Source organism: Neltuma alba, unplaced genomic scaffold, assembly GCF_004799145.2.
Source record: "Neltuma alba isolate B1F8T4 unplaced genomic scaffold, ASM479914v2 tig00006334_pilon, whole genome shotgun sequence".
Classification (NCBI taxonomy): Eukaryota; Viridiplantae; Streptophyta; class Magnoliopsida; order Fabales; family Fabaceae; genus Neltuma; species Neltuma alba.
The window spans coordinates 48,658-74,771 of NW_021634432.1; the positions used below are offsets into that span (position 1 = coordinate 48,658).

At 31.5% G+C, this 26,114-nt stretch overlaps 3 protein-coding genes across 4 annotated transcripts; all 3 read right to left on the bottom strand.

Annotated features, from left to right (window-relative positions):
* Window positions 1–1,018: 1,018 nt before the first annotated feature.
* LOC114750147 (uncharacterized) lies at window positions 1,019–6,322 on the bottom strand. The gene is made up of 7 exons (XM_028938694.1): window positions 6,116–6,322; window positions 5,247–5,984; window positions 4,004–4,834; window positions 3,400–3,810; window positions 2,820–2,886; window positions 1,883–2,085; window positions 1,019–1,414 (listed from the first exon to the last, which is right to left on the bottom strand). The coding sequence occupies exons 1-7, from the start codon at window positions 6,320–6,322 to the stop codon at window positions 1,019–1,021; spliced, it is 2,853 nt and encodes a 950-aa protein (XP_028794527.1).
* A 2,128-nt stretch (window positions 6,323–8,450) lies between these two features.
* LOC114750148 (disease resistance protein At4g27190-like) lies at window positions 8,451–11,135 on the bottom strand. Its single transcript, XM_028938695.1, has one exon. It carries the CDS (start codon window positions 11,133–11,135, stop codon window positions 8,451–8,453), a length of 2,685 nt encoding a protein of 894 aa, XP_028794528.1.
* Window positions 11,136–17,314: 6,179 nt separating this feature from the next.
* Window positions 17,315–21,083, bottom strand: LOC114750141 (tetratricopeptide repeat protein 1). Of its 2 annotated transcripts, none has more exons than XM_028938685.1 (5): window positions 20,664–21,083; window positions 19,821–20,000; window positions 18,866–18,992; window positions 18,571–18,684; window positions 17,315–17,643 (listed from the first exon to the last, which is right to left on the bottom strand). In XM_028938685.1, exons 1-5 carry the CDS (start codon window positions 20,934–20,936, stop codon window positions 17,528–17,530), a joined length of 810 nt encoding a protein of 269 aa, XP_028794518.1. In that variant the 5' UTR covers window positions 20,937–21,083; the 3' UTR covers window positions 17,315–17,527. The 2 variants fall into 2 exon arrangements, with proteins under 2 accessions (XP_028794518.1, XP_028794516.1); XM_028938683.1 differs by having other exon boundaries at window positions 19,821–20,003.
* Window positions 21,084–26,114: the final 5,031 nt, after the last annotated feature.

Below are 26,114 nucleotides of genomic sequence, written 5' to 3' on the forward strand. Positions count from 1 at the left end.
GATCACCTTCCCAATACACTTTACCATCTTCTTTGTCTAATGATATCTTTTGAAGCTTGGGGGTGCTTGTGTCTCTCTCAGAGAAGATCCTCATTCCTGGGCATTGCTTAACAACAACGTTCACCAACAATGGAAGGTTCAGCACGCAATTACTAGAGCAAAACATTTTGTTCATTGGCAGACACTCAAGCTCCAAAATTTGTAAGCTGCTGAATGCAATTTCATCTTGAGACCCCTCCCTCTCTTCTGCCGCCACAATTTGCTCAAGTGAATTGCAGTTCTTTATTTTCATTGTTGATAATTTGACCAGACTTCTTGCGGTTGATGAGGTAATCAAGTGAATCAATCCATTGCATTTTTCCACTTCCAAATATGTCAACCGACTAAAAGTTACAGAGGAAGGCACTAAGTGTTTCAATTTGGAACATTGATCCACATATAAGTTTTCAAGTACCTCAAGAACTGGGTCTATTTGAAATCCTTCTTTACATATATGCTGGAGTTCATGTAAATCACCTAGTGTCAAATCTTTAAGTCGTGTTCTAGTTCTAAATTTTCCTTTGTGATCTATAGGCATTTCTTCTTGGAATACCTCCTTGAAAGAACTCCCTTCAACAAGTAGCCCATCAAGAGTGGTGATGTGTTGGAGAAACCAGTACGGAAAAATAATATGGTCATCATAAAAGTTTACCAAACAAAGAAATTTGAGTTTGCTGAATTGTTCGCCTGAAAATTGCCCTCGTAATATCAAGCTTGCATCCTCACTATTTAGTGCCAAGCTCTCCAAGTTGCAAATCACCTATGTTCAGCATAGATAGAAATCGTTGATCAACTATTTTGTACACAGCAACATAAAAGAAATAAAATAGTGAGGCAGGAAGAAAATGATGAATAGCATAAATAATCAAACCTGATTTTTTTTTTGCACCATATAGAAAATTATCATGAAACGGGGCATGCATTGAGATATATTTATGGTGTCCGAACAAATTAAGTTTTTTTTTCCTAATAATTATTGCTATACCTCTTCAAGTGTGAAAAGAGACTGCTGCATTGAGATGTCAAAGAGTCTTTCTTGGCCACTTGTACTTTGAGTCTTGAAGAGCTTCAATTTTACACAAAGGCGGACATCTAATTCGCTTAATACTGGACATCGTACACTATGACTTCCAGCAAAAAATCCCTCCAGTTCATATAAACGCCAAAGCACCAATGAGGTCAAGTGATTAAACTCAAATTTAATAGGACTGTCCATGAGGCCTTCTTTGCGTGAAACAATTACTTTCATCCTCCCTGCATACTTTATGGTAATACGTTCAAGTCGAGTAGCTTGCATTGCAATGGAGAGTGGAAAAAGGTATTCCACGGTCTCACAGTGTTCAACACACACAAGCTGCAAATTGGGAAAACGTACCTGCCATTTATTTGAATAAGGCAAGTCAAGACATGATATGTCATGAAACATGACCAATTGTGATAATTCAGTAATACTAACTTGACCTGCGAATGATGAATCAAGAAATTAAATCTTAAAATCTTAAAATATGTACAACAACGCGCAGCAAGATTGTTATGATTTATAAATCTCCCTTGTTTAGCAAGCTTCAATTATTCTGGCGTAAAAAAAAAAGGTTCCGATTGTCTAGGAAGTCTTTAAAAATTAGTGGCTAAAGTATATGTTTGGCGTTTTATATTTATACCATGTTTTATTCTCTTTTTTTTTTTTTTTGAGCTGAATAGTGCTATATTTTTATTTCAGAATCAAGTAAAAAGGCTTACAAACACCAAAAGAACTAACAAGATAGAAAAGAAAAGAATAAAGCAAAGGCAACATATTAACCAAAAAACAAAACCAACACAACCAACCAAAGAAAAATCACACAGCAGGCAACGGCCAAGACACGGAAAAAGCAGCAGCACAACCAATTCCTATTCTTTCTCCCACATCAGCAACCGAAGACAGTTCAGCACCACGGAGTTCTTTCTGCAGAAAGGTCAACAAGGAGGATGGTGGCCAACTCAGCCATCCATTTGGTACCATACCTCCCATAGCACAAGCTGCCATGTGATCTGCAGCTTCATTCCCTAATCTGGCCACCAAGGACACACCAATTCCTCAAAGAACCTCTCAACGTGTTTTATTATAGTCTTTTAAGTTTACAAAGTGTATTTTTAATCCCTCAATCTTAACATCTTTAGTTTCACTTAATGGAAAGTGTTGATTCATTAAACTAAGCGATGACTACATAATTAAACACCAACAAAAATGCCAGGATTTTAATGTTTTTAATATAATATTATTGTATATTGTCAAAAAGTAATATTTTTATATTTAAATTAAAATTAACCAGCCAAAAACCATAAAAATATTATGTTTTCCAACATAAAATATTAAATTTTTGCCTCATTTATTTTTATTTTTATTTTAATTTAAAAATATTAATTGTTTTTGAAATAAAAATATTAGATTAAAAATATTAAAATGTAGGTATGTTCTGTCAACATTTAATTTTACAGTCTTCACTTAAGTTTGATGGATCAACATTTATTGATGGATCAGCATTTTCCGTTAAATTAAATAAAGGGTTAACGTGTAAATTTTCCTGCAAGTTTTTACTCAAGATTGTGATATACTCACAAGTTTTTTTAGGTATAAATTTGCCTTAAAAGTTTCAAATAGTAGAATATTACCCCTTTTTATTACAACATTAACGTTGACCGTTAAAATAGTGATGTGATCGTTAACATTTTTAACTATAGGTAGTAATATTATTACAATTTTAAACTTTTGGGACAAATTTAAATACAAAAAAACTCACCAGAAAGAAAATCTTTAGAGCAAATTTGTACCTTAATCCTAAAACTAATGGCGTTAAGATTGTTGAACTACAAATGCATTTTATAAACTTAAGAGACCAAAAAAAACCTAATGTAAACATAAAGGAGAAACATATAGTTTAGCCAAATTAAAACAAATAAAAGTTTTTATTTAATATGCGTGTCTTAAATAAAATTTGAGCAATATTTTTTACTTTTTTTTCCATCTCACATGAATCAAAACAGAATATTTATGAATACAATATGGGGGGAAAAAAGAAACAAAAGCATATATACTGCATATAGAAGCATTAAGGCTAGGAAGAACTTAGAAGGAACCAAGGCTACGAAACGAGGCAATGAATTCAGCACTAGAAAAAACGTACAATTATTATTTCTCACACACATACACACACCAAATCCTTGTGGCTAACACTATATTATCATATTTTTATTGGATCGTCTGAATCTGCCCCTTTTTTTTTAATTGAGTAAATATGATAAAAATAAATATTAAACCTATGCTACATATGTTCAAAACATAACGCAAACTATAGTTAAGCAGCAAGTCTCATATCATACCTCTTGAATGGAACATGCTGGATGGTGATGCTGGATATGACCTTCTGTTGTTTCTCTAAAACTGACAGTTTCTTGGAAGTTCTGTTTCCATATGTGTTTGAGCTTAAGTAGACTAGAGAAAGTTATTCTCTTCAGTGGAATGGTCTCCTTAACAAAGACTTCCTTTCGATCCATGTTGGTTAAATCAAACACAGTTTCTAATGAATCACATTCACTTACTTGAAGCTCTTCTAAGTTGGATAGTGCTTGCACCAAATTTGAAGGTAGAAGCACATTGGATAAAAAATCACATTTCTGCACTACAAGGCTTTTCAAGTTGCCATACGCTTCTGGCTGAACACGGTTGTGCCACAATTCTCTTAACTCAGCAAACTGAGACAGCTCTAAATGTTCAAAACTATGGAATGCCACCTGCAAAAATTGAGGTGCAGGGTCAGTAGAAAGAAATAAAGGCATAAATAAAGAAAACTAAACATAAGGCTTTTTTAAATGTTTGTCCGTAAAATTTTGCCACTGTAAGTCAGAAAAAGTTTGTAATTATATGTAGAGAATGATCTTCTTCCTCTTGTCTATCAGAAATTTTCTAGTCAAATTCAAAACGTACCATATCCACAAACATCTTGTTTACTGTTCTGTTTATGTCACCTTCCCAATACATCTTTTCATCTTCTTTCTTTGACAGTATCCCATGAAGCATTGGGGTGCTTGTGTCTCCATCAGAGAAGATCCTCATTCTTGGGCATTGCTTAACAACAACATTCACCAACAATGGAAGGTTCAGCACACAATTACTAGAGCAAAACCTTTTGATCATTGGCAGACACTCAAGCTCCAAAATTTGTAAGCTGCTGAATGCAATTTCATCTTCAGACCCCTCCTTCTCTTCTGCCGCCACAATTTGCTCAAGTGAATTGCAGTTCATTATTTTCATTAGTCTTAATTTGACCAAACTTCTTGCGGTTGATGAGGTAATCAAGTGAATCAATCCATTGCAATTTTCCACCTCCAAATATGTCAACTGACTAAAAGTTACGGAGGAAGGCACCAAGTGTTTCAATTTGGAACATTGATCCACATATAAGGTTTCAAGTACCTCAAGAACTGGGTCTAATTGAAATCCTTCTTTACATATATGCTGGAGATCATGCAATTCATTGAGTGACAATGCTTTAAGTCGCGTTCTGATCTTAAATTTTTTTCTGTCATCTGTCGTTATTTCTTCTTGGAATATCTCCTTGAAGGAACTATATTCAACTCGTAGCCAATCGAGACTGATGTTTTGGAGAAACCAATAGGGAAAAGTAGTGTTGACATCTTCAAAACTTGTCAAAGTAAGATATTTGAGTTTGGTGAAGTGTTTCTCTGAAAGTTTCCCCTGTAATATCATGCTTGCATCCTCACTATTTATGGCCAACCTCTCCAAGTTGCAAATCACCTGTATACAATATAGGTAAAAAGCGTTGATCAAATATTTTGTCCAGAGCAACATAAACAGATACGGTAGTGAGGAATAACACGCATAATTAAACCTGATTATGTTTTTGAATTAAAAAATGATTGCTAAACAATGCATGCATTAAGGTATTTATTATTTCTAAATAAATTAAGATTTTTTTATAATCATTCCTATACCTCTTCAAGAGTGAAGAGAGGCTGCTGCATTGAGATTTGAAGTTTATGATAAAAAACAGATATAAGAGTGAGGTAGTAAACAAGTGATGAACAGTATGCATAATCAAATCTAATTAATTTTTTGGAAATGAAAAATTATTATGAAACAGTGCATGCATTGAGATATTTATGGTGCCTAGATAAATTAAGACATTTTTTTATGTTCATTCCTATACCTCTTCAAGTGTGAAAAGAGGTTGCTGTGTTGAAATTTGTAGTTTACTATCAAAAACTCTGTCTGGTCCACCTGTACTTTGAGTCTTGAAGAGCTTCAACTTCCAACAAGCGTGGACATCCAATTCCCTTAATAATGGACATAGTATACTATATTTTCCAGGAAAAAGTCCCTCAAGTTCAGATAACAGCGAAAGTACCAAAGAGGTCAAGTGATTAAATTCAAATTTGACTGGACCATACATGGGGCCTTCTTTGTCTGAAATAATTCGTTTCATTCTCTCTGCATATATTATGGTAACATCTTCAAGTTGAGTAGCTTGCATTGCAATGTAGAATGGAAAAAGGTATTCCAAGTTTTCACAGTCTTCAACCCACACAAGTTGCAGGTTGTGGAAACAAAGGCTTTCTTGAGCATCTTTACTCCAAATCTGTTTCAGCTTTGGCAAGTGAAGCAGATGGAGTTTCTTCAATTGTGAGACTTGTTGTGTCGTTGTTTCCTCTTCATTACGGATTTCTTTGGCAGTTAATTCGAATATCTTTTCCACTGAACCACAATCGGTGACCTTCAATGTCTCAAGGCTTCCAAAAGTCCCCTGCATATCAGATGGGAAAATTTTCGCAAGTTTCCCACAATTGCTTACCTCCAAACTCTTTAACCTATCAAATTGAAAGTGCCATACTTTCTTCAAGCTTTCCATGTCTTTAACTGCCATCGTCTCCAATTTTGTGAACCTGACCTGTGATACAAAGCACGATTTACAAATTCAAAAGAACCAACATTATATCTGAATGATATTGAACGGAACCACACAAGGGCAAATGTTTGATGTTATCTACTTCGCATTTATTTCAACTCTAATCGTAATACCTCTTGTGAAATAATGCCGCTCGGAGCAATGATCTCCTCCATCATCTCACATTTGCTTATTTCAAGGTGTTTAAGTTTTAAAAGACTTCCAATCACAGAAGATGAGAATAGATACTTGAGGCCTCTGCAATCCTCAACTATCAAGTTAGCCAAATTGTGAACCCAATTCACTGCAGAAAGGTAATCATCATCCCAAATTTTTTCCATTTTGATTGAACTCAACTTCAGGGTCTCCAAACTAGAAAAACGAACCTGTGAAAAAAAAAAATAATTTATTTTCAACTTGGTAAATATGAAAAAAGGAAAAATGACCAAAAAAAACTAAAAACTACTAAATTTCAAATAAGAAATGTTAACAAAAATTTATTTTTATTTACAAATTTAATATTGTCAGCATCAAATAAAGTGTTGTTACCAAATTTGATTTGAAATTTCGTAATTTTCAACTTTTTTTATTTTTTTTCTATGAAAAAAATGGAAAGATGACCATTTATCCAAACTAAGACATTGATAATTTGGTATCGTGAATCTAATAAATTATAAATAAGTCTAAGAGAGTTTGAGTATCATTTTTATGACTTGTAATATTTCTAATTTGTCCATCTTAACCGTACCTTTAGCTGTTGATTGGAAGACCAATCGGACTGTTATCACCAGTACCACATTACAAGTTATTAATATTTCAATAATATTTTATTAAAATACTTTTATTTGAATATATTTCTCTATAATAATTTTCAAGTCTACATCTGCTATTTAAAGATAAAACTTTGTAGTTCATCACCCAACCTATTTTTTTTTCATATTCAAATTTTACAAATTCATTTAAAACTTTTATCCCCTATTCTACAAATTATTTCTTTAAAATTTATGACTGTTTGCTATTTCTACCGCATAAATTTCTTGCAAAATCTTTAAAATGTGTACTTTTATAGGTTTTTCCAATGTTGCAAGTTGACTGTTTGGAATTGAAAAATTTGCACTCTGTAGAAATTAATTTTAAAATGCGGTATAATATAAATATGTTTTATAAGTAAATGCATTTTTACAAAATTACTCTATAAGTCGTTTATTATAAGAAACAACTACTAAAATTACACAGTTTAAAATGTTAATTAAATTTAGTTAAAAACAAGAAATGTGTAAGATATATGCATATTTTTCTAATTACATCTTTATTTGTAAAGAATATATATGAGAGATAATTAGTGAAAGTTTTTTACAATAAGCGGCATACATTTAATAAGGGTAAAAGTGAAAAGACCAATTTAAAATTTTAGACAAAATAATTTGTTTTTATATTTAAAAATAATATTATGAAAGAAATTGTTTTTTATAGAAAGGGGGCGGAGGGAGTATCATTTAAACAAGTAGGAAAAGGATTTGTTGAACAAGCTTCAGATTCAGATCATGCATGTCGGCCAAGACAACGCTTGAGTATTAGTTTTTTTTTTGGGTCAAAGAGTATTAGTTTATTACTGTGACACTAATTAAAACATTATAAATCTAAATTAAATAGCCAAACATATTAAGAAGCTTTCTTTGAAAATAAAAATAAAAAATGTAAACAGCCAAAGAATTGTAATTTAAAGATATAAATTGCAGAAAAAGAAGCGGCCAAATTAAGACATAAGTTGTAAATAATGTATTGCTTGTAAATAACGGAGATGGACTTGTAAATTGTTACAGGAAAATATTATTAAAATAATCAAATTTATTTCATAAAAGATATAATCATAGTTAAGTTAATAATTATTAAAATGTTGATAATAATTTTTTAATGCCTCAGTGCCTCACTAGTTCTAGACTTCTAGTACTAACAAACTGGTCACCCGTCAATGGTTTTAGAAGAAACATGCAATAAAACAAATTTGTGGGGCAAAATTTTGGTTTTCTCAAAAAATATGCACAATAAAATTTTGTGAGCATCACAACAGATGTTGATAAATTCAATGAAACGGTGAGTAATTTATATGATTAAAAATTTATATACATTGCACCTCATTAGTCATTTTATAAAATATAGTTTATCCAAAAAATATCAATAATCTGACATTCTACTTTTAGATTTATGTACACACACATTCAAGTTCGTTTCAAAATTACCATGCATGATTATTGTGATAGTACTCACTTATGATTCAGTCATTTAATTTTTAAATTGCAAATAAGAGAATTATAAAACAAATAAAAAAAAAACATACCTTAATGCCATCAAACAATGATGTCGCTGTCACAAAAGATGTCAAGTCGTTTGAGCAGAAATTATGAATGACTGGTAAATGACAGAGACTCAAAGAGTGTAGTGAATGAAGCTCAATCTTGTTATCACTAGTTATTCCACCATCATCATTCTCCTCTTCATTGAACTACATTTCGAAACCTGGAGCTCAATGAGGTGAGAGAGTGCTTTCACCATTATAACAGAGAAGAGAAATGTTAGTTTATCACAACTTTGAACTTTGATGACTGTTACTTTGCCAAAGGAATTAACAGGAAGTGGGCCATGACATATCTTCATTAAGTTTTTTAGATTGTGACCTATCAACGTCTCCAATTCTGGAAATAAAACATGAGTTTCATCCCTCTTTGTTGTGTTGATAATATGTTGAAGTTGGCCATTATTTTGGATATGGAGATGCTTTAGTAGCGGAAATCCTTCACCATTCAAATTAAAAAGCACATCCGAAATTCCTTTGACTTCATCTAAGTACAAATCTTCTGCTCGTTTAATCAATGATTTAATTCCATGTTCTAAATGAATGCTAGTGTCAAGCTTTAGCTTTATCAACCTTGAGATCCTTTTGTTGCTTGACCATTCCCATTTATCTCCAATGACAACCTTATATCTTTCTAACTTGTTAAACATCATGTCCCTCGACAACATCCAAAATTCACGAACTTGAATTTCTAAAGCAGTCAGACTTGTCAAACACCTAAGCTCAACAAGACTAGCACTTTTTTGTTTAGTTGAACTTTCCTCCTCCCACTTAATTGAGGCGTTGCCCATATAGAGTTCCTCTATTTTAGTCAAATTGGACAAAATATTGGGTGGGATAGTCTTAATTATAGAATTGCTCAGATCCAACATTCTCAGACGAGACAGCTGTTGTACTTCGCTCGGCAACTCCTCTATGAATGATTTAATGAGACTAAGAACTTCTAGATTTATTAAATCACCTATTCCGGCCATATGTTTTAGAGTGCAATCATCCAAACATAATGTTTTAAGTTTGGTCAAGGAACCAAGAGATTTAGGTAATGAAGACATCACCAAGCCTGTCAAATCTAATGTTTCAAGGTTTCTCATTCCCTCAAAAAAGGATTCTGGAATTTCCAGAGTGCAATTATCAGGGTATTGTAAGTGAAAAAACTTCAAATTAGGGCACTCTAATTTTTGAGGAAGCTCTTGGATAAAAAAATTTTCTAAGATTATTTGAGTACACCTTTCAAGAAATCCCCTGCTTGGCCAATCTTGCATCCTGCCATTTCTCAGCACAAAAACATATTCATTCTTACGAGCAATTGAAACAGCTACTTCGCTAACAAGGTCATGCATTTTAATCACATTGCTCTCACTTGCATCATCCTCAATTAACAAACAAGATGCCTTCAAGTGATCAATTATTTTATATAGTTCGTTTCTTGCCTCTTCAAGGGTATCTATGTACTTCAAAATACCCAAACCAATTACATATTTCAACAAGTCACGGACGACCATGGGTCGTCCATGTACACCACAAAGCAAGAATACTTTCTTCATTTGATCATCTTCCAATCGATTGTAAGTAAATTCAAAGGCTGAAAAAACAGTCCCATACATGTCCCCATTATCAACTCTCTTTAAGTTGTTCAAGGCAGCTTTCCAATAATGAATATTCTTATTATGTTTTAATGACTTTGCAATTGAGACTATCATAACAGGCAGACCTGCACATCTTTCAACCACTTGGGTGGCTATCTTTTGCAAATGTGCATCTTTAATAGCATCACCAACTATATCTTCAAACAAACTCCTTGATTCTGCATTATTCAATTCCTCAACAACAAAGTTCTTTTGAGTCTCATTCTTTTGTAAAATATCTAAACGTCTAGAAGTGAACAATAATTTGCAACCCTGATAAGTTTCATTCTTCTGTGGCATATCTAAACGTTTAGAAGTCAATGAAAATTTTCCACCCTTAAGATCTTGCTCAGGAGGAATTCCCAGCTTGTCCAAATCAATTTCCTCCCACAAGTCATCTAGTATGATAAGGATATTTTTCTCCAATTTTATCCTTGCACATAGGCGGTCAGCTCTTCCAATGGAGGTCTTCTCATCCAAGTGGAAGCCTAATTGATATGCAATCTCATCTTGAACTCTTTCAACATCCAAAGTTTGGGATACAGTTGCCATAGCCACCACATCAAACAGCCTGTCATCCTTAACATGTTTGGCAACTTCTTTAGCTAGAGTGGTCTTCCCCACTCCACCCCACCCATAAATTCCAACTTTGCTTACTTTTGGATCGATTAGAGCCAAAATAACCTGCTCCTTCACTGAGTTTCTTGAGTCAAGCTTTTCATTGCCTGGAGTAGCAAAAATTAAGCTTCCTTTGCCAGGAGCAGGAACATGCCCAATTCCACGATCAAACGTCCCCTTTTCCTTCAGTTCAGCAATGGTGAATGTCATTTTCTTTGCTTTTCTACCAACTTGATGTCGTGATATCAAATTAGGAAAAGACAATTTCCAACACCGTACACTAGTATGAGTTTGATCTTCACGAAGCTTCTCGACTTCTTTCAAGGTCTCATCAACTCTTTCTTGCCAACTTACTACATCAACTTCAATCTCTTTTCCATTCCTTCTTTCTTCGTCAACACGATGCTCTATGCGAAGTTTTGTTGACCTCAACTCCTCAATTTTATCCTCCAGCTCCTTGTAATTTCCTTTGTAAGATAATAAATATCCCACTTGCCTACCAATGGGTATCACAGTTAACTCTGCTATTTTTCCAGCAATAGCAGTGAGAACTTCCATTCTTTTCTTCCTGAATAAAATGTTAAGAAATTTAGTGCTAAAATAAATAGAAGTCACGAGTATCCCACCCCCTTAAATAAAATAGGGGCGCATACCCAAACGACGCACATCTACGTATACAATTGCTCGACTTTAACTAATAAAACGCAGTATGATCAGTAGTATTTATGTCTCTGCTTCCATCTCTTCTTGCTCAACGTTTCCAACTTGCTTTGAATTGTATACATGATCGGCCCAGAAAAACAACAAAGAAAGGCATCATGGGCTTTTCTTTTCCTCCTTGTAATTAGAGAAAAAGACCAATAGCGAGTGATATTTATGGTAGAGGACCATAAAAATTAAAATTGTTTATAAGGACCAAATATTGAAACATAAATTTAAAAATATCACATTGTCCCTATCCAAACCTCCTACGTTTTCTCCTATATTCCCTCCTATAATTTATTTTTAACCTAATGCGAATCAACAAATTTTACTAAATTAAACCTGATTTCTCTCAAAGTTTTCAACCTACGTTAAATCAATTTAAAAAAATATGCAAACATTGTTTATTTATGTAAAAATTAAATTTTTATTTTCCTTATAAAAATTAATTTATTTTTAAAATTGAAAACAAAAATGATATAATTTTATTAAAATTTAGATTATTATATAATTTATTATATACATGGTTTTAAAAAATCCAAAGAAAATTTTTATTACTTATAATTTTTATTTTATAAGAGATTTATATCAGATTTTAAAATAAAAAATACATTTAGTGTTAAGAAATTTAATGAAATCATTTTCTTTAAATTTTTAAATTTATTTATATAATAAATTATACAATAATCTAAATTTTAATAAAATTATATAACTTTTATTTTCAATGAAAGTCTGTGATGGTTTTATAAAGAAAATTTTAACTTTTGATAAAGAAAATAGAACCTTAATTTTTACATGATTGAACGATGTTTGAGTTTTTTTTTAATTGATTTTTATGTAAGTTGTAAATTTTGAGAGAAACCATGTTTAATTTAGTGAAATTTATTAATTCACATTTGTTTTGAAATAAAATACAGGACAAAATATAGGAGAAAATGTAGGAGGCTTGAATAGAACTAATGTAGTATTTTTAAATTTATATTTGAATATTTGGTCCTTTTAAATAATTTTAATTTTTATGGTCCTCTCCCTTAAATATCTTTCCCTATTGGTCCTTCTCTCTAATTCTCCCTTTTTTTTTGGTCTCCAATGAATGAGTAGAGCTGGTAATATAGGTTAAACCCAAGAGTCCAACCTATCAATCAGCCTTAAACAAATCTTTTGAACCCGCACAGCCAGGTCCGCAACCCGCGAGCTGACCTCCAATTTTTTTTATTTTTAAAAATTTTTAAAATTATTATAACTATATTATTATATATTATATCCTATCTAAAAAAATACCTATATAATTTATTTGATACTTTAAATTAAATATTTTAACAAAAAATAAAGGTATCTTTATATTTTTTTGGATATTGAATAAAAAAATATTAAAGGATAAAAAAAATTTTAAAAAAAAAAAGTAAAATAATTGTTGGCGGGTTTGCGGGCCAACCCACCTTATTCAGCCAACTCGCCTTCAAACAACACTTTCTAACCTAATTCATATGAGTCCAACCTATCACAGATCAACCCGCAACCCGCGGGTTGACTCGTATTACCTCCCTTTTTTAGATAGCAGAAAACATGGACATGCAAGAAAGAAATGGAACCAGAAGTGTACTATCAGCCCACACTGCTTTTGGGCCAAAATATTAGCCCACACTGAATTTGTCAAACATTCGAAGGGGCTTAAACCCCCAAGAACATATGATATGCTGCTTCAATAAGGCCTAAACAATTGACCCAAAATAAAATTAGGATCGAGGTGGGAAAAAAGGGCAACACAAAGTTTGCTGGGAGGTTCGTAGTGGGCCAGGGGTTGCCAAGTGTGGATTGGACTCAACTTTTGCCACCCCAAACCTACGAACCTGCCCTTTTTTAAAATTCTCTTACATTTTAAAATATTCTATTTTAATTTTAAAAATTAAATTATAACTTTTTATAGGCTAAATTTAAGTTGTTCTTTCCAGGAAGCTATGTAGTTAAACTAACTCCAAAACTTATAAGTATAAACATATAATCTATTTTATATATTTATTCTTTTGTCATCACAATTTTACATAATTATAATATTAATATAAACATGATAAATCAGTAAAGAAAATGAGAAATCAAAGATATAGTTGCTAACATAAAATTGGACTATATTCAAATTAATTACAAGATAGGAAATTTTTTTATAAAATGTAAAATAAAATTTTATTTAAATAAAAAATGAAGCCAATCCATGGGTTGCCGAGGTAGATTAAAAAAGTGTACGTTAAAACAGGCTCCTGTTTTGCAAACATAAACCTGTATCTTTAGCTAGTTGGCAGATTAGACCCGATGACCCAACTCATATTACCATATTTAGTTAGGCCTAAATTTAATCCTTCCGTCTCTCATAGTCATATTTACTCTATGTCTAGTATGGGAGAAATGTGAGAGGAGAAAAAATTTTAACGACTTTGATTTAAAAAATTAGAGAAATAAGATTATAAAATTTTAATAAAGAAAAGATATAAAATAAAAGTGTAAGAGCAATTAATTAAAAACTTTTCACCATACTTCAACTCATACATGAATAGTCTAAATGAATATATTATATTGTAACTTACGACCCAGTGAGAAACTCCATAACCACAAAGACTACAGCCGAAGGAGATGACTTGCTATAAAGATAATAAGAAGTGACATCTATATCTATAGTAACAACAACAATAAAAGCAATACTAAGGGAAATAATAAAAAGGAAGTATATATTTATAAAAAAAACTAATTACAAGTTTGTATAATTTCACAAGTTACAAAGTAACCGTTTTTTTTCCTTTTTATCATGTTATTAGAATTTCATCTTATTTTAATCATGTCCTTGGAGTTTTTTTATTTTCCTTTTCATCATGTCCTCATAGTAGATTAAAAACACTACATGTAAAACTATAAGATTATGGTAAAAAGAAACTACAAAAATCTTATTAATATAAAATAAAACTATGAATACTTGATAAACAAAAATCAAAGGGATCTGATTAAGAGTAATTAATTATCACATACGCATACCTTACCCAAAGTGGATGAGAGGCGAGCTGTGGTTGTCCTTTCTAGCTTGAGGTCTAAGGAAGTTCTGTAATCGAGAAGAAACAGATTAAGTTGTTTCAATTCATAGCATTTATTATTAATTATTTTAGTTATTTTATCTAAAAACTTATAACTATCAAGAGGCAGAATTTACCAGCAACACTATTGATCAGCACAGCTTTCAGATCCCTTGAATATGAAGTAGACACTTCCAAAGTCTCAAAGGCAAAGACTCTGTCTGTCTTCTTTTTTTTTTTTTTTTTTTGAGACTTGTATGCGAGATTGATCACAATGCACAAGAACAGGCTTTGTCTTTTTTTTTTTTTTTGGGGAGAAAAAACAATTTTATATGTGAACTTAAGAGGAAGAAAAAAGACAACCTTTGAAGGGGATTTTTTTTTTCCAAATATTTTTAGGCAGATGATTGACAAGAAAACAACAAAGCTGACGCAGGAAAATGATTTTTTTTTTTTTTTTGAAAAGTAGCTTGTATGTGGAAAACAGCGAAATAAGTTTGATCTGAAAGCTGGGAAGAGGAAGGAGTGAATAGATATATGGAAGATACAACACAAGAATTAGAAGTCAGGACTTTTTAGGAAATGAATGTTTGGTTTTGAATGATTTCTTCAGAAACTTGAAGGAAAGAGTAGAAGAACAGGTTTGAAAAACAGAGAGTGCTGGTAAAAGGTTTGAGAAATGGGAAGCAATCAATATCAGATTGTCCACGACAAGAAGAAGACGCTTCCAAAGACACAAAAGTTTTTTTTTTTTTTTTGGGTTCTCTTTTGAGATTTTTACACAGGATCGAACACAATGAAAAGCAGCAGACTTGTTATAATATAATGCAGAAGATGAACAGCAAGGGAAAAAAAATTCAAACGATTTTTTTAAAAAAATTTTATGGGTATATGATTGACAAGAAAACAAATTTGATGCAGAAAACAGACCTTTTTTTTTGGGTTTTTGAAAAATAACTTCTATGTGGACGGCAAGGAAACAAGTTTGACTTGAAAAATGAAACAAGGTCTGGCAGGGAAAAGAAAACAGAGAAAGAAAGTTGGGAACAAGGAGTGAACAGATATGACAGAGACAAGGAAATGATTTGGAATGATTTGTTTCTGAAACTTGCAAGGAAACAGAGGAAGAAATTTGAAGAACAGAGAATGCTGAAAGTTTAAGAAGCAGGAGGCAATGAATATGAGATCTCAGTGTAACAATGGCAGTAGTAAGATGTGGAAGAAGATGATCGGTAAGACAGACACATAAAAGAAAGACTAATGCTTGCCTGCACATAAAGGAAAGGACCTTATAAATTATTTTGGGGACTCAACTTTATACCTTGCTTCTTGTCTAGTCCTACAAATTATTCTTGAAAAAGAACAGTAAAGAACCTTAATTACCTCCATGAAATTTGATTTAAAAAATATTTGAATATGAATATGAAAAATACATTGATTATCAAAAAATCAATAAGATCAAGATACAAGTGTTCAATTTGATTCTTTAATTATATAAAGTGTCTTTTCAAACTTTTAATCTGAATACTGTTAGTTTCATTAGGTGATATAATATTTTTCATGCATCACTTATGCATGAGTGTATTATACGGTTACTGCCTCTGTATGTATTGGTCATTTCCTAAAACAAACATGTAATTTTATACCACTTTCGATCCTTAATATAAGACCTAATTGACTAATTTGAAAATATTAAAAGAATTAGTTAAATTAGTTATTTGTTATAAATAAGTGTTATCTAGAATATCCTTGCTAATCATGTGTATTAGCTAGCATTACCATTTAATAAAACATTTAACATGTGTACTTACTATAAGGACTACTTTGAAAAAAAAATGAATAAATATAAACGACAAAGTGAATTAAAATCTTACATTTAGAACCAAATTAAAAGTCAAATAAGCTCTTAAAATAAAGAACAAAGGTAGTATGTTAGTAACATTATATTAAAAAAATTTTAAAGCATTAATTAGCTTTATAAATTCATGCATTTAAATAAAAGCAAGTTTGTAAGTTTCTTTCATTTATAGATAATTTTAATATCTTTCCTTAGTTAAAGTTAGGTACTTAAAATTAATTTACACATTTAACATTGGAGGAAGAACGCATATAACAAATTTAATAAATAACTATAATTTATATTTTATGTTGAAATTTGAAAGACAGAGGGCTAGAGTTTGAGTATTTAGAAGCAACGAATATCAAGTATTTAGAAGCAACGAATATCAAGTTCCCTTGCTACAAGATGAAAACAAATTATTCTGCGAGGGAGAAAAAACGCGGAGAGACAGACTTCAGGTTGCCTGCACATAAAGGAAAGCATTGGAAATTACTTTGGAGACTCAACTTGTCCTCCAAATTATACTTGCAACTTTTTATTTTATGAAACACTAGTATGTAATTTAAACTAGACATCAACTTCAGGCCACTAAAAACTAAACATAAACCAACCCTTAACTCTCGTGCGCTGCCGTGAAATTTTGAGAAAAACATTAAAATTAAATCATTTTAATTATCAGAAAGTAAAGTAGTTATTTAAAAGCCTAAAAAATGGTTATATCCAACATCCTAAAAATAGTTGTACTCAGCACCCTAATTATTTAAACTAAATTTTATGCATTTAATTTAATATCCTAAAATACTTTTAAAATAACACTTCATATCCCAAAAAAATTTTATGCAATTTTGTCTAGAAAGCATTTCTTCTCAATAACAAGAAGCACCCAAAATTTAGAAGTTCAAAAAAATATTTTTAAGATGTTAAATACATTAAAAATTCCCTATGCTACTAGAAACACATATACAGTGATGCACCAAAAATTGGTTTAGAATATTGGAAACTGTGGAAAGAATATTTCAGAATTTCAGATGCTACTTAACCCTTGTTTAAAAAAGAAAAAAAAAATATCATTATGAACTCTCAATATTCATTCCATAAAATAAACTCAGGTGCTCGTAAACCATGAGAAATATAGCACGTCAGAGAAGAGAGTAAAAGACTTATCCATGACAATCCTTTGACATCGTAATTTAGAAATCAATCAACCAATTCCCAAACGAAGCAGATATAAATATAAGTGACGTTCACCCACTTCGCTAACATTTGTATTGTGCCAATGATCTCATGCCCAATAGAGCCCCCCACTGCAATATTCAAGCCAGCAACTTCTACAGCTCATTGCTCAGAAAAGCTTAGCGTTGGAATGAGATGGAATAGGAACCAGTGTTCGGATCTTGAACAGCTTTAAAGTTGTCAACGCTCATCCCAAAGCGGCCCAACAAAGAATTGCCCATGTCTTTCAGCTTACCTGCCCCAAGACAAAATTGTGTTAGCAAAGGGTCAGAATGACATAATGTTGAAACAAATGCCACGTAACTACATTAGTATAATTATATACTGATCTTTAGATGTAACAGATAAAAGGCCTGTTATCTAATTTTTTTGACAACCAATGTATTGTCAGCTTATAGAAAGGAAAAATGGATCCGAGGCCATCACATTTGTATCCAAGGTTAACCCCAAACTTTGACCAAAAAAGGTTAACCCAAACCAGCCAACTAAACTAATTAGTTTTTTTTTTTTTGGATATCCAAAAGGTTTAGGCCAACACCCATAAGACCAGATCTGCATAAAGTTCCTCCCCCAGGATTTCAATCAACAAAAGCTTGCCCAGTGTCCATCGCAAAGAACACAAACATAACACATCCTGAGCGTTCGTTGAAGAGCAAGACTTCAGGATCACATTTAGGCGTTGAGTAAGATGAGTTACGCAGTAGATCCATAAATTTGCACGATGTTTAAAATTAGTCATCAAGACCACTTATAACTGCCAATTCACACCGCAGTGCTAGAAAATTATCTTGACAAGAGGCAAGAACAGATCCCATTGTTAGAGCAAGCATATCATATCATAAAAAGGTCTGGTTTCTTTTTCCTTATTTTCCTTTTCTTATTCTTTTTTGATTAGGTATATGAGAATTTGGAACTCCTAATTATAAGTAGAAATATTTCCATCTATCTGTTGCAACATCTTCCCAATATACCTTGGGACCATGGATATCATGCCATGTCAATTTTTGCGGAAGGAGAAAGAAAGAGAACAGGCTGCAGAAAGTCATATTGCATAATAAATTACAAATTTCAACTATAAAATAAGAGCAAACATCATAAAACAAAAAGCTTTCCATCCCGACAGATCAAAAACAAGAAAGGAAAAAAGAAAAGAAAGAATTACCGATCATTTCTTCCTTCATCTTTTCCCGCTTTTCTGCTGCCAGGGGTTCCAATCTCCGGATGGTTCTCCTAGCTTGATCATTTGAGGGATCAATTTCTATGATCTTTTTCATATCTGCCAATTCAAAGAAAAAAATTGTTAAAGGCAAAGAGTTAGATCAAGTCCAACAAGCAATAAAACTGTAGATTAGTATCCCATTAGTGTTTCAATTAAATACTAATACAATGCGAGCTAAAGCATATATTAAGGACAGCACCACAATATTCAATAAGATCACACAAAAAATTGAACGCACCAGCAATGGCCTCTTCAAAATGCTCAAGTTTTTCATGTGCCTCGCCTCTTCTCACCAGAGCTTTCAGATATGCAGGATTGAGTTCCAATGCCTTAGTGCACTCTTTGATTGTGTCCTCATATTTCCCCTGAGGCAATTTTCTAGGTGTTAAATTAAAATCGCCAAATCAAAAATTTAAAGGAAAGTGGCATCACACTTGATTAAATACAAGAGTGACACTAAGATATCATAGTTGAAACAAACATGCAAATTTGTGAGACAGCCCTTCTAATCAACACAGATGTGATCTAGTCTCCACTCTTATGGTCTGAATATTACTTAAACAGACCACTCAAAAAAATGGTTTAGACTTCACTCATGCTGATCCAATTAAGTAATAACCATCTAATTTCCCATGTAATATACAGTATTTTTGAAGACTGCCCCCATTGGATATCCACAGAGAGAGGCAGAATTGCTGCTTGCTTAACATTCTCTTTCCATGTATTATGTACATTTTCGTTCTGAAATTTGTATTCTATGGAAGATACCAAATCCTCTTTACATAAAAGAAATAGAGTAATGAATTCCAAGGTTAGGTTTTCACAAAAAAGCATTCAATTTTCAATAAAAACTTCTTCAATAAATCCAAGACAACAAAAAATCTTCATCAATAGCATAAGCAGTCAAATAATACCTAATACCTACTCTTCTAAACCAGCATTCAACAGATCACAGACACGGATGAGCATGGGAGTAAAACCAACTTTGCACATCAATTCATAGTTCAGAAGTTATTTGTTACTTAGGATGGCCAATAAACAAGATACGGCATTACTTGGTATAAGATGTCCAATTATTAGCAAGGTCAAGAAACAAGATAAAGAGCACTGCATTTACTTAAACCGCGTGGAAGAGCATAATACAAGAATGTGCTCATGATTGCAATAATTTGAAAAGATAAAGAAGCACGTACCAATTTCATAAAGCATACAGCACGATTTGAATGGCATATTGAGCGTACTTCAACAGATGAAGGCATGTCTGGGGCAATTTGTAAAGCAAGTTCATACTTTGATAATGCCTCCTCAAATCGTGCATCCCCAAATAGCTTATTTCCTTCTAATTTTGCATCATTCGCTTGAGCCAATGCTTTCTGCTAGAGAAAGTAATAACACTCTGTTAGTGTTTTTTCTTTGACATAGAAAACATCCAAACGATATTCTTGAATCATCAGCAAAATAATACCGGAAGATAACTGATGGTTCATAAATTCAGCTATTGATTGCAAATGCATTATGCCAATCAGTTTTGGTTAATTAATTCGGTTATTAATTAATGAAATTAAATACGGGCAAATTAACATTCACAAAAGACCAAGCTTAAACAGCACCATTCCCCGGGAACAAATTTAGCCGCTTTAGCATCCCAACACTTACCTCCCCATCAGTTTGTAATTTTGACCTCAAGCAACAAATTAGAAAGGGTCATGGATGATATTAATTGTCAAATACTCCATGCAGTAACACCTATGAACAAGCTCAAAGTCTTCCATAATCACATGATTACAGATTAGCTTTAGCAGCTTGATATTCAAAAACTTTTCAGATTTAATAGCCCTGGTAATTTTAAATTACCTCATCAATATGGATATGTCCTGAAATACCAATTCTACAATTTGTACCGCACTATCACATTAGTTAACAATATGATTCAAAGAGTTGAACAAATCAGTAATGACCAAAAATTTCAACCACACACGAAAAAGGGAAATGTCAAAAACGCAATTAAGAATACACTCAAAGCCGCTAACTCAAACCTGTTTCAATTCCTCGTCCTGTGATGCCTCTTCGGAAGACTCAGTGCCCGGAGGAATCCCCACCTCCTGATCTTGATGTTGTTGTCCCCGTTCATTATGCGTATCCTCTGCGTCGCTTCCGAGCTCGGTGTCACTGGCCGTTTCAAAGCCATCGGAAGCTTCTTTATGGTCATCGACATGGGAGGAAGCTGACGATTTTGCAGTTTTTGCAGATTCAGAGGGATTCACGACTTTCCGTTCAGTCTCAGTTTCTTCCGGTTGGATCACAACCATTTTGCAGCCTAGGGATTTATATTCCGATGATGGGAAAGAAATAGAAAGCGATTTTCAGAACAACTACGAATTTGCACGTAACCCTCCCTTCTTAAAAATTTATACGATTATCAGACTCCGCTTCCCCCTTCCAGAACCGTCTCGTCCTCCACCTCGATGGAGCGAAGCTAAACAAACAGGAAATATATCCAAAACATAATATACCATATTAAGAAAATAAAAAAGATTTATTAATACTACCCTTTAATTCCTTAATATAAGAGTAGTTGATTAATTTGATTAGATTAAAAAAAATTATTAAATTAATTATTTGTAATAAATATGTATTGTCTTCTCTAAAATACCTTTACTAATAATATTTATTAGTTAAAACCATCATTTGATAAAATATTTAACATATACAACCACTACAAATACTACATTGAAAAAAAATAGATAAATATAAAAGACAAAATGAATGGGATCTTATTTAAAATCAAATTAAAAATTAAACTAACTTTTATATTAAGAACAGGAGGTAGTAATTAGGATCTTAATCCTAACAATTTTGTTTTTTGGTTGTTCTTTTTGAATAAAAGGCATGTGTTATTCATAGTTTCATACTAACATGAATGAGTATTATGTATGATTCAAAAGCTTTAATTGTTTAATACATACTACCTCCGGTCCCATTTGTAAAATATTATTTGGAATCTATAAATTGGGTCTTATAATACTAATAAAAAAAATGAAGTATTAGAATTAGGACTGAAGGTGGTACTTCTTTTTTTTGGTCAAATATAACTTAGATTAATGATAATATGACATTACCACTCTCGATTAACACAAGTTTAATTAGAGATGTTTTTGGACATTAGGCGGAATTTAATATTTTCTACCTTAAATATGGGATTTAAGGATTGGACCCCATCAGATTTGACTTGGTCATATTGGGTTTGGGGAATACGGTGGGCTTTTGTGGCCCATGAAATACGAGCTTTGGAAGGAGGGAGCCACAGTATGGGCCTTCAATTCACAACCTTAGCTTCTTGTTTTTGACCTTGATTAACAACCTTGGTTCGAGTCCCTGAGAAAAGTGTTCACATTTAGTACCTGATAATATCTCGAATAGAGGATACCTATACTTTAGCAAAATAATAATAATAATAATAACCTTAGCTTTAAAAAACGCTGAAATTTGATTCAAAGGAATATGGACTAATCTGGTTTATGATAAAACTTATTATCCTGAGAATGCTTCCAATTCCATTAGGCCAATTTTGACTAAAACTTTTATCTTCAGGAACAAAAATTTCTGACTTAGATGATTTAGCACCTATTTTAATGTGAGAATCTCGCCAAAAAAATTTTAAAATTAATAAATTCTAAATCAAGTTTAGTGAAAATATTTTAATAAGTTTTGTCACAATTGAATTTATAGATAACAACACATTTTTATAGAAATTTTTTTATCTAAAATTTAGTAAGTTCAAACTCATTATTTTAGATTACATTAAAATCAATACAAAAGTCCCTAGATTGTAGTGTTTTATGTTTCGACATGTGAAAATGGGTACAGTTAACAGTTGTTCACTTTATCAGTGTTGAAGATAATGCTAATATCATGCAAAGGAAAACAACCAAAATATATTATATACATATCTAAATCAAATGATTCAGGTACATAGATTTTGCTCCATGCATTTCGCAATATACTACCACGTTTAGCTACCAAAAAAACCAAAAACAATATTATCAGCGCCAAACTGAGGGAAATAAAACTTATTTTCTTTTTCAGTACAGCTTAAATTTATTTTCATTAAAAACTACTCCTCCAGTCCATAATATAGGATCTAATTGTTGAGTTGGTTTTAATCCAAAACATAGGACCCATTTCTCATATTTATCAATTTTCTCTAAATTATCCCTATAGATACTCTCTCAACCATAATCAAGTAAAAGAAGAAGATGGAGTATTAAGAAAGATGATGATGGTATTTTAGAAAAAAGCGTGTCACATTTTTTATAATTAACCAACTTATTTAACTTTCTTAATCTAATCAAATTAGTTAAATGGGTCTTATATTAAGCACCAGAGGAGTATTTTTGAAAAGAAGGGATAACAAAAAGAAGAATTAATTCAAAATAAAAAATATTGCTACCTTCGATTCTAAATGTAAAAGCCAGTAGAAATGTGCTTTTCTTAAATATAATATCTCAATTTACTTTGTCTTATAAATTTATAATTCTTTTCCCAAACTCTTTTTACACATATTAAGGGGTATTTATCAAGTCATCTCCAATGTAAATAACTATAGTAATTATTTTTTTTAAAAAAAAAGGTGACACAATTTTTTACAAATAATTAATTTAACTAATTTTTTTAATTTGTATAAATTGGTTAATTAGTTCTTATATTAGGATAGGAGGTAGTATACCTCAACTTCACATCTTATAAGTCAGAGTTGTATCAAATTTAATATAGTGTTACTCTTAGATTTACACGTGAAAAAGATCAAAACACATTGTTCATCGCATGTGGCCATAAACTAGTTTTTAATAAGAGTATTTATTCATTGACATTTCCAACCTTGAATTTGTAATTGTTCTGAAGAAAAAAAAAATCTTTTCATTGTTGGAACTCTATTAGGAATCATGATAACGAGAATTTGATTAAGCAAGTGACTTTTATAATACTCCTCCGATCCTTAATATAAGACCCATTTAACTAATTTGATTAGATTAAAGAAGTTAGGTAAGTTAGTTAATTATAAGAAATGTGACACATTTTTTCTAAAATACCATAATCATCTTTCTTAATACTCCTCTCCCTTTTTATTTGATTATGGTTGAGGGAGTATTCATAGGGGTAATTTAGAGAAAATTGATAAATATGAAAAATGAGAGTATATTTAGACCAAATCAACTTAATAATTAGGTCCTATATTGAGGACTGGAGGAGTAGTAAATCAGAAGGTTCCAATTAATGTCTGAGACATTAATGTTAGTGGAATAACTTGGTGGGACAATAAAAAAAGAAAGAGTGTTGGCTATTGAAACTTGGTCAAATTAAGCACCAACTTTATGTATAGTGGCCTAAATCATCATAAGAATCACCTTGAGAGGAAAATGCTCACACACACACAAACACCCAAGTTAAGTGCCAATAGTCAAACCCTAATTCAAGAATAAAACAAAATTCCATTTTCTTCTTGGCTCTAATACTAACAGACCCAAGCAAAATGCAGAGTTGCAATTTGGTCGGAAAATATTTAATTTCAAGATTAATTTTTTATTATTAAAGAGTTGTAGTTTTAAGTAATCTCATTAAAAGTACTTGTTAATATATACTACCTCCAGTCCTTAATATAAACCTTGCTTGATTTTTATTTTGGTCCTAAATATAAGAATCCAATTGACTTTGTCTCTTATATTTATGTATTTTTTTCCCAAGTAGTCCTTCTAACAATGTAGTTCTAGCCAACACACTTGATTAATAAGGATATTTTAAAAAAGACACCATATATTTATTACAAATAACTAAATTAACTTCTTTTATTAATCTCTTCAAATTAGCCAACTAGTTTTTATAATTAGGACTGGAGGTAGTATTAAGGATCGAAAGTAGTAATAAGAACTATTCAAATTGTCACAAAATGAACAATTCAGATACCTGATATCTTGTATTAAGTAAGCTCCAATATGTTCGTGTAAGTTGACAAATAAGATGAATGGGTATATTTTATATTTCTATTACCAAACCTTCTTTTTCTTTTTGTTATTACGTAATTTATTATTATATGTAAAATAATATTTCATTAACTAATTACATAAAGTAATGCTTTATGTGTTTACTTAATGAGTATGATTACGATATTGAATCTATTAGATACAGGTATAACATTTAATGATTCTTAATAATAAAGTATATTAAAATTATAATTAGAACTGTGTTGTGGGGGGAAAAAAAAAAAGATCAAGTAATCAACATTCAATAAAGTCAAACAAATAAACTTCTAGAGACTCCATTGTCACTCAATGTTCTTTCCTTCTCAAGAGTAGGTAGAGTCAGAGTGGGAAGGAGTTAACAAGTGTGAGAAAATGAGACAATATGTGTCACAAAAGTCATTTTCATTCTAATCTTTGTTCCCAAAAACCAAATAAAATAAAACTATAGAAACTCCTTAGTGATAGATACGTGGTTCCAAACATTTGATCATTTTTTATTGTTGCAATATGTTTTAAATATTTGACATCAATGTCCACTAATTTATAAGTGAAATGTACATTTCATATAACATTCTGGTTCTAATTTTAGTGGAAGCGTGCCAAACACTTTGGACAAGTGTTAGCTTGCTGACTCTTTTAATAAGCATGCTTAATTTTTTTTTTTTTTTTGGGATGAAAGCTTTCAAATATTGGTCTTTACCTTCACAAGGCTTTTCATTTCTCTTTCCATGCCCACAAAAAAGGATATAACCGGTACAACTGAATTAAATAGAAGAAATTCGATAATCTTTAAATAATATCTTAAATTCAAATTTTAGGGGGAAAAGTATATTAAAAGAACTCTTTTTATTCGTACAATTAAAAAAAACTCTCATTAATCCAAATTACTCCAATTTTCTAACTTTTTGTTAGAATAATGAGTTGTTTTAAATCAATAAGGAGTAAGGACTGCCCAATCAGTCTGAATGCTCTGGATTATTTATTCTTATGAAAAAATATTGAATACAACGAAACCAACTGAATTAACTGAATATCGGATTTTACTTCTTATAATTATTATTGTTATTATTATTATACCCCTCCCGTCAGGAATATAAGACTAAATAACTAATTCATAAATTTTAAAAAAATTTGTTAAGTTAATTATTTGTAATAAATATATGTTGATTTTTCTAAAATACCCTTATACTTATTATCACACTGATAAAAGTGCCTTTTCATATATACAATCAATAAGATAGTCTGGGGAAAAAAATTATAGATTTGAGAGATAAAGTGAATTAAAATCTTTATATTGAAAACTAAAACAAATATCTCAACTAATTATTTTTATATTTAGAATGAGAGAGAGAGAGAGAACTAGTTTTTAGAGATGATAATGACATGTAAAGAATTCACGCACCAAAAATCTCTCCACCAAAGCTGTTGTGTTCAATTGCCGCTCCACTTTTCTTCTTCAACTGCCACAGA